At 34.6% G+C, this 12,368-nt stretch overlaps 1 protein-coding gene across 3 annotated transcripts in view; it reads left to right on the top strand.

Moving 5' to 3' along the window:
• The window catches only part of LOC150101891 (bicaudal D-related protein homolog), a 240,926-nt gene that overhangs the window by 176,773 nt on the left and 51,785 nt on the right, over positions 1 to 12,368 (top strand). For 2 of the 3 annotated variants that reach the window (XM_090400413.1, XM_090400411.1), the window contains one exon: positions 611 to 739. In XM_090400413.1, the coding sequence (XP_090256539.1) occupies positions 611 to 739 (129 nt within the window). The remainder of the gene's footprint in view (positions 1 to 610; positions 740 to 12,368) is intronic. The other variant, XM_090400412.1, reaches the window with a different exon arrangement.

The following is a 12,368-nucleotide window of genomic DNA, read 5'->3' as shown; positions in this document are numbered from 1 at the left end:
TCCATATATCTGAGGTGGTGAGAGAACTAAACAGTTGGAGTTTTTTTAACTGTTTCTGGTGGTCATCAAGTGTGGCATTTTTAAGAAACTTTTTAATGTTTTCTTTAGAAGATCAACATATAAAGAGCTGATCAAATCAGAGACTTGACAAACAACAGACCAATTTGAAGTAAGTTGTTGATTAAAACTGATAATGAATATTAACTGTATTAGACTATCATGATATTTGGTACATTCCTTGTTATATACAACAAATGATTAAGATGATGAATATCCAGTGATATTTATAACCTGGGCAAATATGAGCATGGAAAGGTTGGTATAATTAAAATATTTATTATATTTTTTTGCAGTATGTCTCCATAAGCATTATAATGCTAGTTTACCACGAGCTACAAACAGAGTAATGGTTTAAAAACTATTTGTTTCGAATAGTATTTTAGTATCTCAGTAATCATTTCTTTTTTTAGCTCTAAGGACTCTTTTATTTATTATTATTATGTTGTTTAAAGTTCTAAATATACATTTTTTTCTACAAATCATTTTTTGAATAGACTTTGTAACCAAAACTGTTGTGTACGTTAATTCTTTTATATTTTCTGTTCTCTAGCAGCACTGCTTAACATGTCAGACAATTGTAGAAGAAACAGATGCCATAGAGTCTCTTCAAGAACAATTGAAACAAAAATCAGAAGAACTAAGAAATAAATCAGAAGATATTTCTGTTCTAAATAAGAAGGTATGTTGTTTTAGTACTAAAAAAATTGCAATAAGTAAAGAAGGAAAAGTTTATGGTGCAGTTTTCTTTTATCAATTATTGGAAATAAGATTTCCATTCACTCTGGTCATTCAGTTATTTATATTACTGAATTCCTTGATTGTTTTAAAGAAATAAAATTTTGGCATACCTTGAAAAGATTGGTGTAGTATATAAATATTAGAAAGTGCTGAGTTATTATTATTATTACATGACACCTCCAGGGTGTCCAAAGACTCATCGAGGGATTGCACCTACTCTACAACTCTCTCTCTCTCTCTCTCTCTCCACAACTCATCTACCAACTACAATGAACTGCAACTACATCAATGCCATCTATCCGTGCCCATGGTGGAATTAGAATCCACAGCCGTTTGGCTGGAGAGCAGATATGCTAGCCCCACTCGGCCAACCAGGCTGGCAAGAAGCTGCTGTCCAGAATAATATTAAACATTTTTATGCATGTGTAGTCCAGCATTAGAAGAAAATTACAAAAGCATATTATAGTATTTCACCACCATCACAAGCAAACATGGCACCTTATAATGTATTTTATATATTAGAATGCCTTTCATCTTGCAAAAGTGTATACATTAATTGCAAAAATGGTAGTTATGATGGTAGTAGTGCCATAATTGTGATTCAAGAAAATGATGTTGAAAACACCTGCAATATATGTTATTGACACTGCTATGCAGTCCAAATCCAATAGTTTCAAGAAATAGTATTTCTTACAGTTAAGTCAGGAAAAGGATAGAAACTAGCCCAGCTGCCATACGTTGGAGTTGCCATAGCAATAAAATTTTCGGTTCACATGAAAGCACTAGCTAAGTAAAAGTTTCACAATAACTGGATGGTTTTAATATTGTGGTATGTTATTATTATTATTACTCCAAGACCTCATGGAGTCAAAGTCTCATCTGAGGTCCTTTTATCACACACACAAATCTCATCATACTGTGTCTTAAACACACTCAAACTCCTTGCAGACACTACACTCTCAGGCAAGGCATTCCAATCATTCACAACTCTGCACGAAAAAACCTGCTTCTCACTCCCCTACTCACACTCTCTCTTTATACAGTTTCCAGGAATGACCTCTGGTTCTCCCCTGATCTCCCACTATTCTCTGTAGAACTTCTCCACCATTGATCCTATAACAACCTCTTACCAACTTGTAGGTGTCTATCATATCTCCCCTCTTCCTCCTGTCCACCAGACTCTGCAAATTACATCTTCTCAATCTTTCCTCATACTCGACATTCAAGAGGTCAGAAACTACCTTAGTCAGTCACCTTTGGTCCCTTTCCAGCATCTCTTCATCCTTCTGAAAACCCGGTGACTAAATCTGGGCACAATAGTCCGTGTGTGGCCTAATCAAAGCCTTATACAACGCAACAAGAATCTCCCTGCTTCTACACGTCAATGTCCTCCGTATCATTCCCAGAAGCCTTTGTGTTGTCTTCACAATTTTGGCGATGTGTCCCCTAAATTTTAGATCCTTATCCACTATCACTCCCAGATCTCTTATTTCCTCTACCTCCAACAATATATTCTCACCAAGCATAAATTCTGCATCCCATCTTTGTTTTCCAAATTTTAAAACCTTACATTTTGCAACATTGAACTCATATCCCCCATTTCCGTGCCCAATCACTCAATTTATTCAAGTCTTCTTGTAAGGCCACAACATCTTCACTGCTCTTTATGGTTTGTCCCAACTTTGCATCATCTGCAAACAACTGAATATCTCCATCCAAATCTTCGCCAATATCATTAATATACAAGTTAAACAGTAATGGCCCTAAAACAGACCCCCGAGGCACTGGACTAGTGACTTTCCTTTTCCTGGATATCGCATCCCCATACACAACTTGTTGATACCTATCAGATAGCCAGTCTCCAATCCAATGCACTAATCTAATATCCAACCCCATCTGCTCTAGTTTGACTGTCAACTTATCATGAGGTACTCTATCAAAAAGCCTTTGCAAAATCCAAGTATATTACTGTGTATCCTTCTCCTCTGTCCAAGGAAGCAGTAGTAATAAGTAATAAGTAAGTAGATTACTAAAACATGACCTCCCTTTAGCAAATCCATGCTGTCCATCAAAGATAATACCATCGTTGTCAACCCAACTCTGGATATTAGTTCTCACAAGCTTCTCCAACAACTTAACCACAACACCTGACACACAGATAGGCCTATAGTTTGATGCTTGAGTTCGATCACCTCCGTTATGAAGTGGCACAATCTTGCCCTCCTTCCACTCCTTAGGAACTTGACCAAGTGCAAGACTTGTATTAAAAAAATATGTCAAGGCAGTCAACTCCCTGTCACATTCCTTCAGAATACGTGGTGATGTATTATCAAGTCCCACAGCCTTATTTACATCTAGTTTACTCAACTCCCCAAACACCTCTTGCTCACTTACAGTCAGTCTCTCCTCCCCATCATCAACTGCTCTTAATCTCTCCATGAAGTCACATTCACAAGATTGAAAGATTTTTATGAACTGCTCATTAAATATCTCCACCACACATTCTGCAACAGCTGTCTTTATACCATTTTCTCCAATCACTGTCATCCTTCCATAATTATTTTTTCTTTTGCTGGCTACATATCGAAAGAACTCCTTAGGATTCGTTTTGGCTTCATTAGCTAACTGCTGTTCATACCTCTCTTTAGCTACTCTCACCAACCAAGTCACCCTCCTTGCCTAGTTTTTGTAGATCTCATGAAATTGGTTATTTCCACTTGTCTTATGCTGCCTCCACAATGCCCTTTTTCTCTGTAATGCATGCTTAATCTCTTTATTCATCCATCTCACACCTACCTTATTTAACCTTCTCACCCTTGGAATGCATTTTGACATTGCATCTACTAGATAGTTTTTGAAAATCCCCCAAGCTGCATTGATCTCTTTTCCAGCTAACTCCTCATTCCACGCTAACTCTGGTTGTCCTGAAACTGCTTAAGTGAGACAAAAATCAAAACCAAATCAGAAAAGATATTTCTATTTTGATTTAGTTCTGATCATATCAAATATTTTGATCAAATAAAATACTATATCTTGTTGTATATGCTATATTTTTAGTATATTTAGTATTTTAGCAGTTTTTTTGGGGGGGAGGGGGAATAGTCTGCAACAGTACAGTGTACCTTTACTAACAGTAACATGTGACATACAGATGCTGGATCATTTTATTCATCTTTTCCTGCTAACAAAGAATTCCTACCAGCACTTAATGTTTTCCAAAAAAAAAGTACCGTTTTTTTAGTATATTAGTGTTAGATATAATATAATATATATATATATATATATATATATATGTTGTGGGTTAATTGGTGGGGTTCCAGGTGATGAAAAGTTGGTAGTTGATAAATTTCTCTATTATTTTAGAGAGAACACTGAAGGTAAGTCAGTACTCCAATGGTAGACTAAACTTAAACTGCTATTTTTTTAAGAATGGTTGAATATAGGCTTGCTTCTGTACTGTAGAATAGATACCAGCTGAGTGTAATAGAATGTAAAGATGATATAGGACAGGTATTAATTCAGGCACTCATCTTTTGAACACAGTTGGCACAAGATGAATACCATCAATACCAAAGTCTTTTTTTATATATATGTTTATCTAAATTATACAAGATTCTTCTGATAACTTTCTGTCAAATATTCAGGAATATGAAGTGCATTATTATTGGTATGGTTTGCCGTGGTCATCTTTGTAGAAACTGGCAGAAAAGTATAATGCCAAAAGGTCAGTTTTGTTTTGTGAGTGATTGCCTTGAGGCAAGTTTTCTGCATTTACTTAGTTCTTTTAAAAGATTGTTAATAGTTGCTTTGCAATATAATGGGCCCCTTTGTAGGATGAGAATGAAGCCTGTAGTTTTTGTCTCAAGCCACTTATTGTGTGGCAACAAGTGGCTTGAGACAACCCCCCCCCCCCCTAGACTCTATAACACACTGGTTGGAAAATTAAAACTATTAAAAAACTGTATTGGATGGGAATTTTGATTGAAGTATGGAATGAATGAATGTCTTCATTCCAACATAGATGGTTTCTGTGACTTGATCAGAGCAAGTATTTGGAAAGAATAGAAATGGTCTCACCTTGGAAAGAAGTAGTTGAAGTTCTGAGGTTATCTTCCATGATACTGTTGTAATGCCAAAGGACATGAGCCTGAGAGCTGCTGAGAGAAGATGACTTTGCTCTTAGGAAGTTGCTTAATTTGAATTGCCAAACACAACCAGTGGAACAGGGCATGTATTATATGCAAGTTATATCACTTTGCAGTCGCCTTCATTATTGATCATTCTATTTTTGAAGAAATTCATTTACATGTCCTGATACCACTGGCTCCAATTTGACTGTGGGTTGTTATTACCAGGACATGATGTGACACAGAAGCTTTCATACCTTACATATCTTTTGGACTAGCATTGCCCCCTCCCAAGAAAACTGTTACCCTGATATTTCTATTAATTAGTAACTTTTCCCCCCTCTGGTGGTGAAATTGCATATCTTATTTTTGTTTAGTCATTTTTTCAGCTTTCTGCATGTTCTAGATCATATACATTCCAAGTTTTGTTTTATTATCTGTAATTTTTGATACTTTATTCCTTTCATGGATAAATTAAATTAAAGATTCCAAGAAATTATATTCTTGTTTAATCCCAAGTGTAAGCAAAGAAAGTTTGCATGTGCAGTACCTTCATAACTAGGCTACTTGTATATAGAGGTTAATGTCTTCACATTAATTGCCTTAACAACAATGCAAAACACACATTCTTGCATGTATTTATAATGCTGTGCATTATAGGAAAGGCTACTGCCTAGACTGGTTTTGACCTTTATTAGAGTGCAGAGGTACCTCTCCAAAAACTTTGAGTGATCTACAAGGTCACTCTAAATCTCGCTAAGTGACCCTGAAGGATCACTACTAAATCACTTCAGGACAGGAAACTCAATGGTGGCACCATTCAGTGACAGGCAAAAACCACTACCAAGCAGAGCCACTCTATTCTCAGACAAACATTCTCAACAGTGGGAGCCCCCAGAAGAGATACTAAAGTTAGAGTAATGCAGGTGTCACATTTCCTACATTATCTTGATGGGCATGTTGTTTTATTCTGGGTGTTTCCATGAATGCAGGTCACAAAGTTTCCAGCAATGGCGATCTTGGGCCATTCTTCTCCGTTTGTTTCCTATAAGGTTAGTGGAGGGCTACTGGGTTTTCTCTTGGTTGATCTTGGATACCAGTTTGTGACATGGTAAGTCCACCTGTTGTCGTTGAGTCTTGCAATATAATCTCTCCACTGTGCCTTGTTGTCATATATGGTTTTTGCTACTTCTTTTACTCTGGTTAATTTTCTGGTAGTTGTATTTGTGATGTGATCTTTTTTACTTATCCCTAAGATTCTTCTTTCCATGGCATGCTGGGTGGCTATCTTCTTGTGTGGTGCTCCAAGTTTTGGAGGTGTAGGTTAAAGGTGGAACGACACAGCTGTTGAACATACTAGCTCTTATTTTGATATCTAGCTTAGAATCTGTGATCATAGATTTGATATGGTTAAAGGAGGTCCATGCAGCTCTTCTTCTTTTTGATATTTCTTCAGAAATATCATTGTCCATATTTATTGTTTGACCAAGGTATGTGTAGGATTCTACACTTTCTATGGTGAAATTATTTGGTAGGATGCTGTAGGTTTGGCAGTATTTGTTTCTTCCATTTGGTTTTGTCATGGTGAATTTTTAGTCCTATATTATTACAGGCATTGCACTTGATGAAGCATTATTTCAAGTTGCAGAGGATCTTGAGCTATGAGTATTATATCATCTGCAAACATTCATATTTGAAGCAGCTCTCCATCAATGTTTATGCCACCTTTTAAGTCAATTTTTCTTAAAGTGCTTTCCAGAGTACATGTAAAAAGGTTTGGTGATATGACACCTCAGTTTATAGTGATAGTTATAGAGTCATCAAATAAGGTTATTTGTGTAGAGCCACCAGTGTTAATTTCTTTAATTAGATTGATGTAGATTAGATCAGTACCTTGTTCTAGTAGTGCCTGTAAAATTGTGTTATGTTCTATGGTGTCAAAGGCTTTTTTAAAGTCAATAAATAGAAAGCAAAGAATGATCTGGTATTCTTTGTATCGTCTATTGTAGAATAACCTTTTTTTTTTTTTTTTTGAATCCTGCTTGTTCTTTACTATTATTTTCTTCAAGGATGATTGTCATTAACTTATATGTATGTTGATAGCAAACACATAGGATGGTAATTCTCGATGTCTTTTTTGAAGAGAAGAATTGTTTCTGATGTCTTCCATTTTTATGGTATTTTTCCTTCTTTTAGGTACCAAGTAAATCTTTTGGCCAGAGCTTAAACAAGAATATAATTTCTTGGTATATTTAATTAAATTTATAACCAAGTGAAAAAACTTCCAACAACATGCATGGATAGTTTAATATATAAATTTTTTTAAAAATGAAAATTAAGAAATTACTTTCTCTCTTTACTTCATTTTAAGCAAAAGAGGAAGTTGTTATGAGCATGAATAAGCAGAAGCCAATCCTCCAAGAGGGTGAGATTGGGGGGGGACGTAAATCTTGTGCTGTATGTTTTAATTTTGTCAGACTTTGGTCAGTATATGCACATCTGTTACAGACTGATTTTCTCCCCTTCCTATCCAACACCAAGTTAGCCACATTTAAGCTGTAGTGTTGCGATTGGTTTTCATACAATGTTTCAGCTATTTCTGCCCCCTCCTCCAAAAGAAATAATAATAATGAGCTGTAGTGTTGCGATTGGTTTTCATACGATGTTTCGGCTATTTCTGCCCCCTCCTCCAAAAGAAATAATAATAATGACAGATATTTTTAATGTCTTTAAGTGAGAGATTCTGCCATGCATTGTACTGATGTTCTTTAGATTTTGCTACCTCTTGTGTTTGGTTGATAGAAAATAATAATATATTTCCTATCAACAATTTTCCTCCAAATCAATTTGTTATCTGTCAAGACTCCAATTTTCTTATTAGATCTTATATTTCTGTCTTCTAAGATACTTTTTGCTATATCAATCCACCTATATCTCGGTCTTTCTCTGGGTCTTTTTCCAGCCAACCTAGCGGAGAACACTTGTTTTGCTAATCTTTCCTCTCCCATTCTGTTTAAGTGACTATACCTCCTGAGATTAGCTCTGATAACACATTCCTGGATGCTAACAATGTCAAGTTCTTTCCTAATATCCTCGTTTTTAATATGATATTGCCATTGATGCCACCTGTTCATGCCACTAATCTTTCTCAAGACTCTCATATCTGTGGTCTCTACTCTTTGGTGAAGTGTTTTATTTCTAACTCAGCTCTCAGATCCATAAGTTAAAATTGGTTTGAATACTGTCTTGTATTCAAATGTATATTCAAATATTCTTGTATGTCTTGTATTCCAGCTAATTTAGTGTTTTGGTACAATTTTTAGTGAAGATGATAAATTTATTCAGTTGACTTCCTTCCATACTGGTTTTGTTGATTCTGTTGTCTATTTCCATATATAATTTATCTTCTTCACTAAAAATTGTGCCCAAGTAGCTGAAATATTTTACTTGTTCTATAGGTTCTCCATTCACAATGCAGTTGATATTTTCAACGTTTCTACCTATTTTCATTGTCTTTGTCTTGGGCCTCATAATGCCCTACTGACACCATATAACTAACGTTTTGAATAGCTTTTCTCTTGGCACCTTGTCATATGCCTTTTACAGGTCTAGTCTACAAAACTTAAAGATCTTTGTTTTATTCCTGCGATTTCTGAACTGTCATCAAGTGAAAATTCGATACTGACAACCTCTATTTGTCCTGAATCCAGCTTGTTCTTCACCAAGCTTCCCTTCGACAATCCTTCTCAACTGTTTCTCAAGTATACTTGCATAAATCTTACTAGGAACACTCAGTATGGAAATACTTCTGTAATTCTCACATTCAGTTTTATTTCCCTTTTTGTATGTGGGTACTATTAGTGCTTTACTCCAATCATGTATTATATATATTATATATATATTGATGATGATGGTAAGTGGTTTTTTAAACCACTACAGGATGAAGGACTCTCCCATTGTGGGAGTTTTAGGTCTGCTTTTCCCATGGTGATCCAGTCCATTTTGGGAAAGTGTGTATATACTTAGATGAATGAATGTATGAAGAAAGACAATCAAAAACATCCATGCCCTTGGTGGGATTCGAACCTACAGCTTCTTGGCTGGAGAGTGGATATGTTAGCCACTCAGCTGGCATATTATATATAATATAATAAAATATACTAAGAATTAGGTAGGTGATAAAATAAATTATTTCTATTTTACAGGGACTTATGATACTCTGGTATTTTATCATGATATATCCAGTGCAACAATATAACTTAAATTATTTAACCTAGTGCTTTCTTCCATTATGTTATTTCCTTAATCTGTTTACATTGCAGTGACTGAGATTCTCTCGCAATCTGGCAGGGTGAAAAAAAAACACCTTGCTCTGAGGAAATTTCATATTTGCACATCAGTGAATGCTCAACATATCATGACATTTCTTCATTTGTAACCAAATCTGCATAGGGAGATTAACTGATGTGTTTATTTTATTATATATTAGAAAACAATAATTAAGGAGAATGCTATATTTGCCTGATATATTTGAATTACTAAAAGCTGTAAATATGTCAACCATCATTAATGATCCATTGAGAATGGGAAATATAAGGGACAGAAAGAACAGGTGTGAATAGAAATACTTTCATCACTGGGGAAGGAATTATTAATAATTAACATTTGTATTATTATATCCTATGTGTTGCTGGGCAGAGTGAATATCATATGATTCTGTAAGCTCCAGGCATGCATAATTGAAAAAAAACTTATGAGGAGAGTGAAAGAGATTTGTTAGTGAAATATAAATAACCAACAATAAATAGTGGCTGTATATATTTACTACTTACTTATCCTCTTCATGCCTCATGGCAAATAAGACTACAATCCTTTCCTTCTAGATCCTGAGTCACCAGTTTGGCTTCTCTCCAGCCAGCCAGCCATTCTTTATTTTTCTGTCATTCTCTGTCAAATTAATATAGATCTTCCCTTTTCCATTTTCCTTCTGGGATCCATGTCATGGATAAAGGATAAAACCACGAATATAATTTTTTGGTATCTTTAATTTATAGTATAACCAAGTGGAAAAACTTACAACTATCTTTAATCCAGAGTATTTTAATAATAAGGTGTGAAACTTTTTGGCTACTCATATATAAAAATATGACTTCTGCATTACTCAACCTTAGTATCACTGGGTCTGGCTCACACTAAGACCTCAATAAAGGTCAAAACTGGTCTGGGTAGTGACACTTCCCATAATTCATAGCATTATACATGTTCGTAAGGATGTGCTTTGCATTATGGGATACTAAGGCAAGTGACATGAAGTCATTAGCTTCTTTATGTGAGTTACCCCAGTTCTGAAAATAATTCAGGCACAAACTTGTTTGCTTACACTTGGATAAAGGATTAAACCAAGAATATAATTTCTTGGTATCGTTAATTTATATATTAAACAATAACCCATGCATTACACATGTTTTACACCAGATCTTATCTCAAACCATTCTGATGTTGGTTGCAGCTTAATAACACAACTTTTCCTTCCCTTATATTTCTTTGATTATTCTCATATTTGTCAGGAATTCCATAACTTTTAATAACTAACCATAAAGTTTCTGTTAATACTCTTAAATGCTTAAGCAAAATCTATGAAATTTAGGTATAATGGGCTTCTAAATTCTATGCTTTGTTCAATGATTCTATGCTTTATTCAGTTTTTATATATTGTATATATAAAAATGTATATTTGGTGGCTCATTAAATAAATAATGTTGATCAGGTGATTCATCTAGGTGTCACAGAAATACACGGGAATTAATGCAGCAACAAATCATCTTTTACAATTTGTTGTGCTTATTACGTGTATTTATTTTTATGTTTCATTTATATTTCACTTTGTTTTCTAAGAATTTTCATTCATTCACTGATGATCAGTACACACATTTTAAATAGTAATAGATGCATCAGTAATTTCCAACTAATTTCAAATCAGTATTATCCACCCTTTCGTGAATCCTAAGTACATTACATAACTTTTTTTTCCTTGGTGGTTCTTCTGTCTTATTAATAATAAATATGTTGTTTTTTTTTTTTTTTGGAGATCAACAGATGCAGCCCACTTCTAATAATACATAGAAGGATTTATTTTTATTCAGAAATTGATGAATTTTTGCGGTCTGTTCTTTCTGAACAGTAGAATAAAAATGCGCCTGTGGCATAAAAAAAATTTCTAACCTTCTGTCCTCAACAGACACTATACTGCAGAAGCAAGAAAAACAAGTTGTTTTATTGTATCACTAAATACAGACATTTACAGAACATTTAGTCCATGTACTATATTTAACAACAATTAGTGTAATTAGAGATAACTGGAATGACACAGACACTATGCTAGATGCAAGTAATCAAAACAGATTTATGGTAGCACTAAACATAGACTTAACACATATTTGTACTAACATCCTCTTTCAAATTTTCAGTTGTAGAAAATACATGTAACAGCTGTTTATGATGCTATCATTGGGTACAGAAAGCATATGATTTATATAAAGCAAATAAAGATCCATATTTGTGGGAGGGAGGAATGGAAAAATTCTGATAAACACCTAGAACAAAAATTATATTAAAGTAACTGATATATAACTTCACAAAAGAACATACTAGTAGCAGAGCTATGAAGGTAACTTCATCATCATCAAATTCCTGCCATGTACCCTCAAGGGGTGTAGAGTATATGATAGTACTACATGAAAAAATTATATCATTACTAACTTCCTATCTACAATTTTCCTCCAAATCAGTCTGTTACTTGTCAAGACTCCAACATTATCAGATCTTATATTTCTATCGTCTAAGGCACTTTGTACCGTATCAATCCACCTATATCTTGGTCTTCCTCTGGGTCATTTTGCTGCCAACCTGGCAGAGAACACTTGTTTTGCTAATCTTTCCTCGCCCATTCTGTTTAAGTGACCATACCACCTGAGATTAACTCTGCTAATGCATTCCTGGATGCTGACAATGTCAAGTTCTTTCCTAATATCCTCGTTTTTAATATGATATTGCCATTGATGCCATCTGTTCACGCCTCTAATCTTTCTCATTCTCATATCTGCGGTCTCTAGTCTTTGGTCAAGTGTTTTACTTCTGACCCAGCTCTCAGATCCATAAGTTAAAACTGGTTTGAACACTGTCTTGTATACGGCTAATTTAGTGTTCTGACTAATTTCTTTCTCTCTAATTACACTAATTGAATAAATGGAATTTATTCAATTACACTAATTGAATAAACTCCATATGAATTTATTCAATTGACTTCCCACCATACCAGCTTTGCTGATTCTGTTGTCTATTTCTATATTTAAGTTACCATCTTCAGTAAAAATCGTGCCTAAGTAGCTGAAATGTTTTACTTGTTCCACAGATTCCCCGTTCACAACAAGTTGACATTTTCAA

Source organism: Typopeltis vanoorti, chromosome 11 (genome assembly GCF_054136105.1).
Source record: "Typopeltis vanoorti isolate ZY-2024b chromosome 11, IOZ_Tvanoo_1.0, whole genome shotgun sequence".
Taxonomy (NCBI): Eukaryota; Metazoa; Arthropoda; class Arachnida; order Uropygi; family Thelyphonidae; genus Typopeltis; species Typopeltis vanoorti.
The sequence above is the reverse complement of the archived record's forward strand: the minus strand, read 5'-3'. Positions and strand labels throughout refer to the sequence as shown.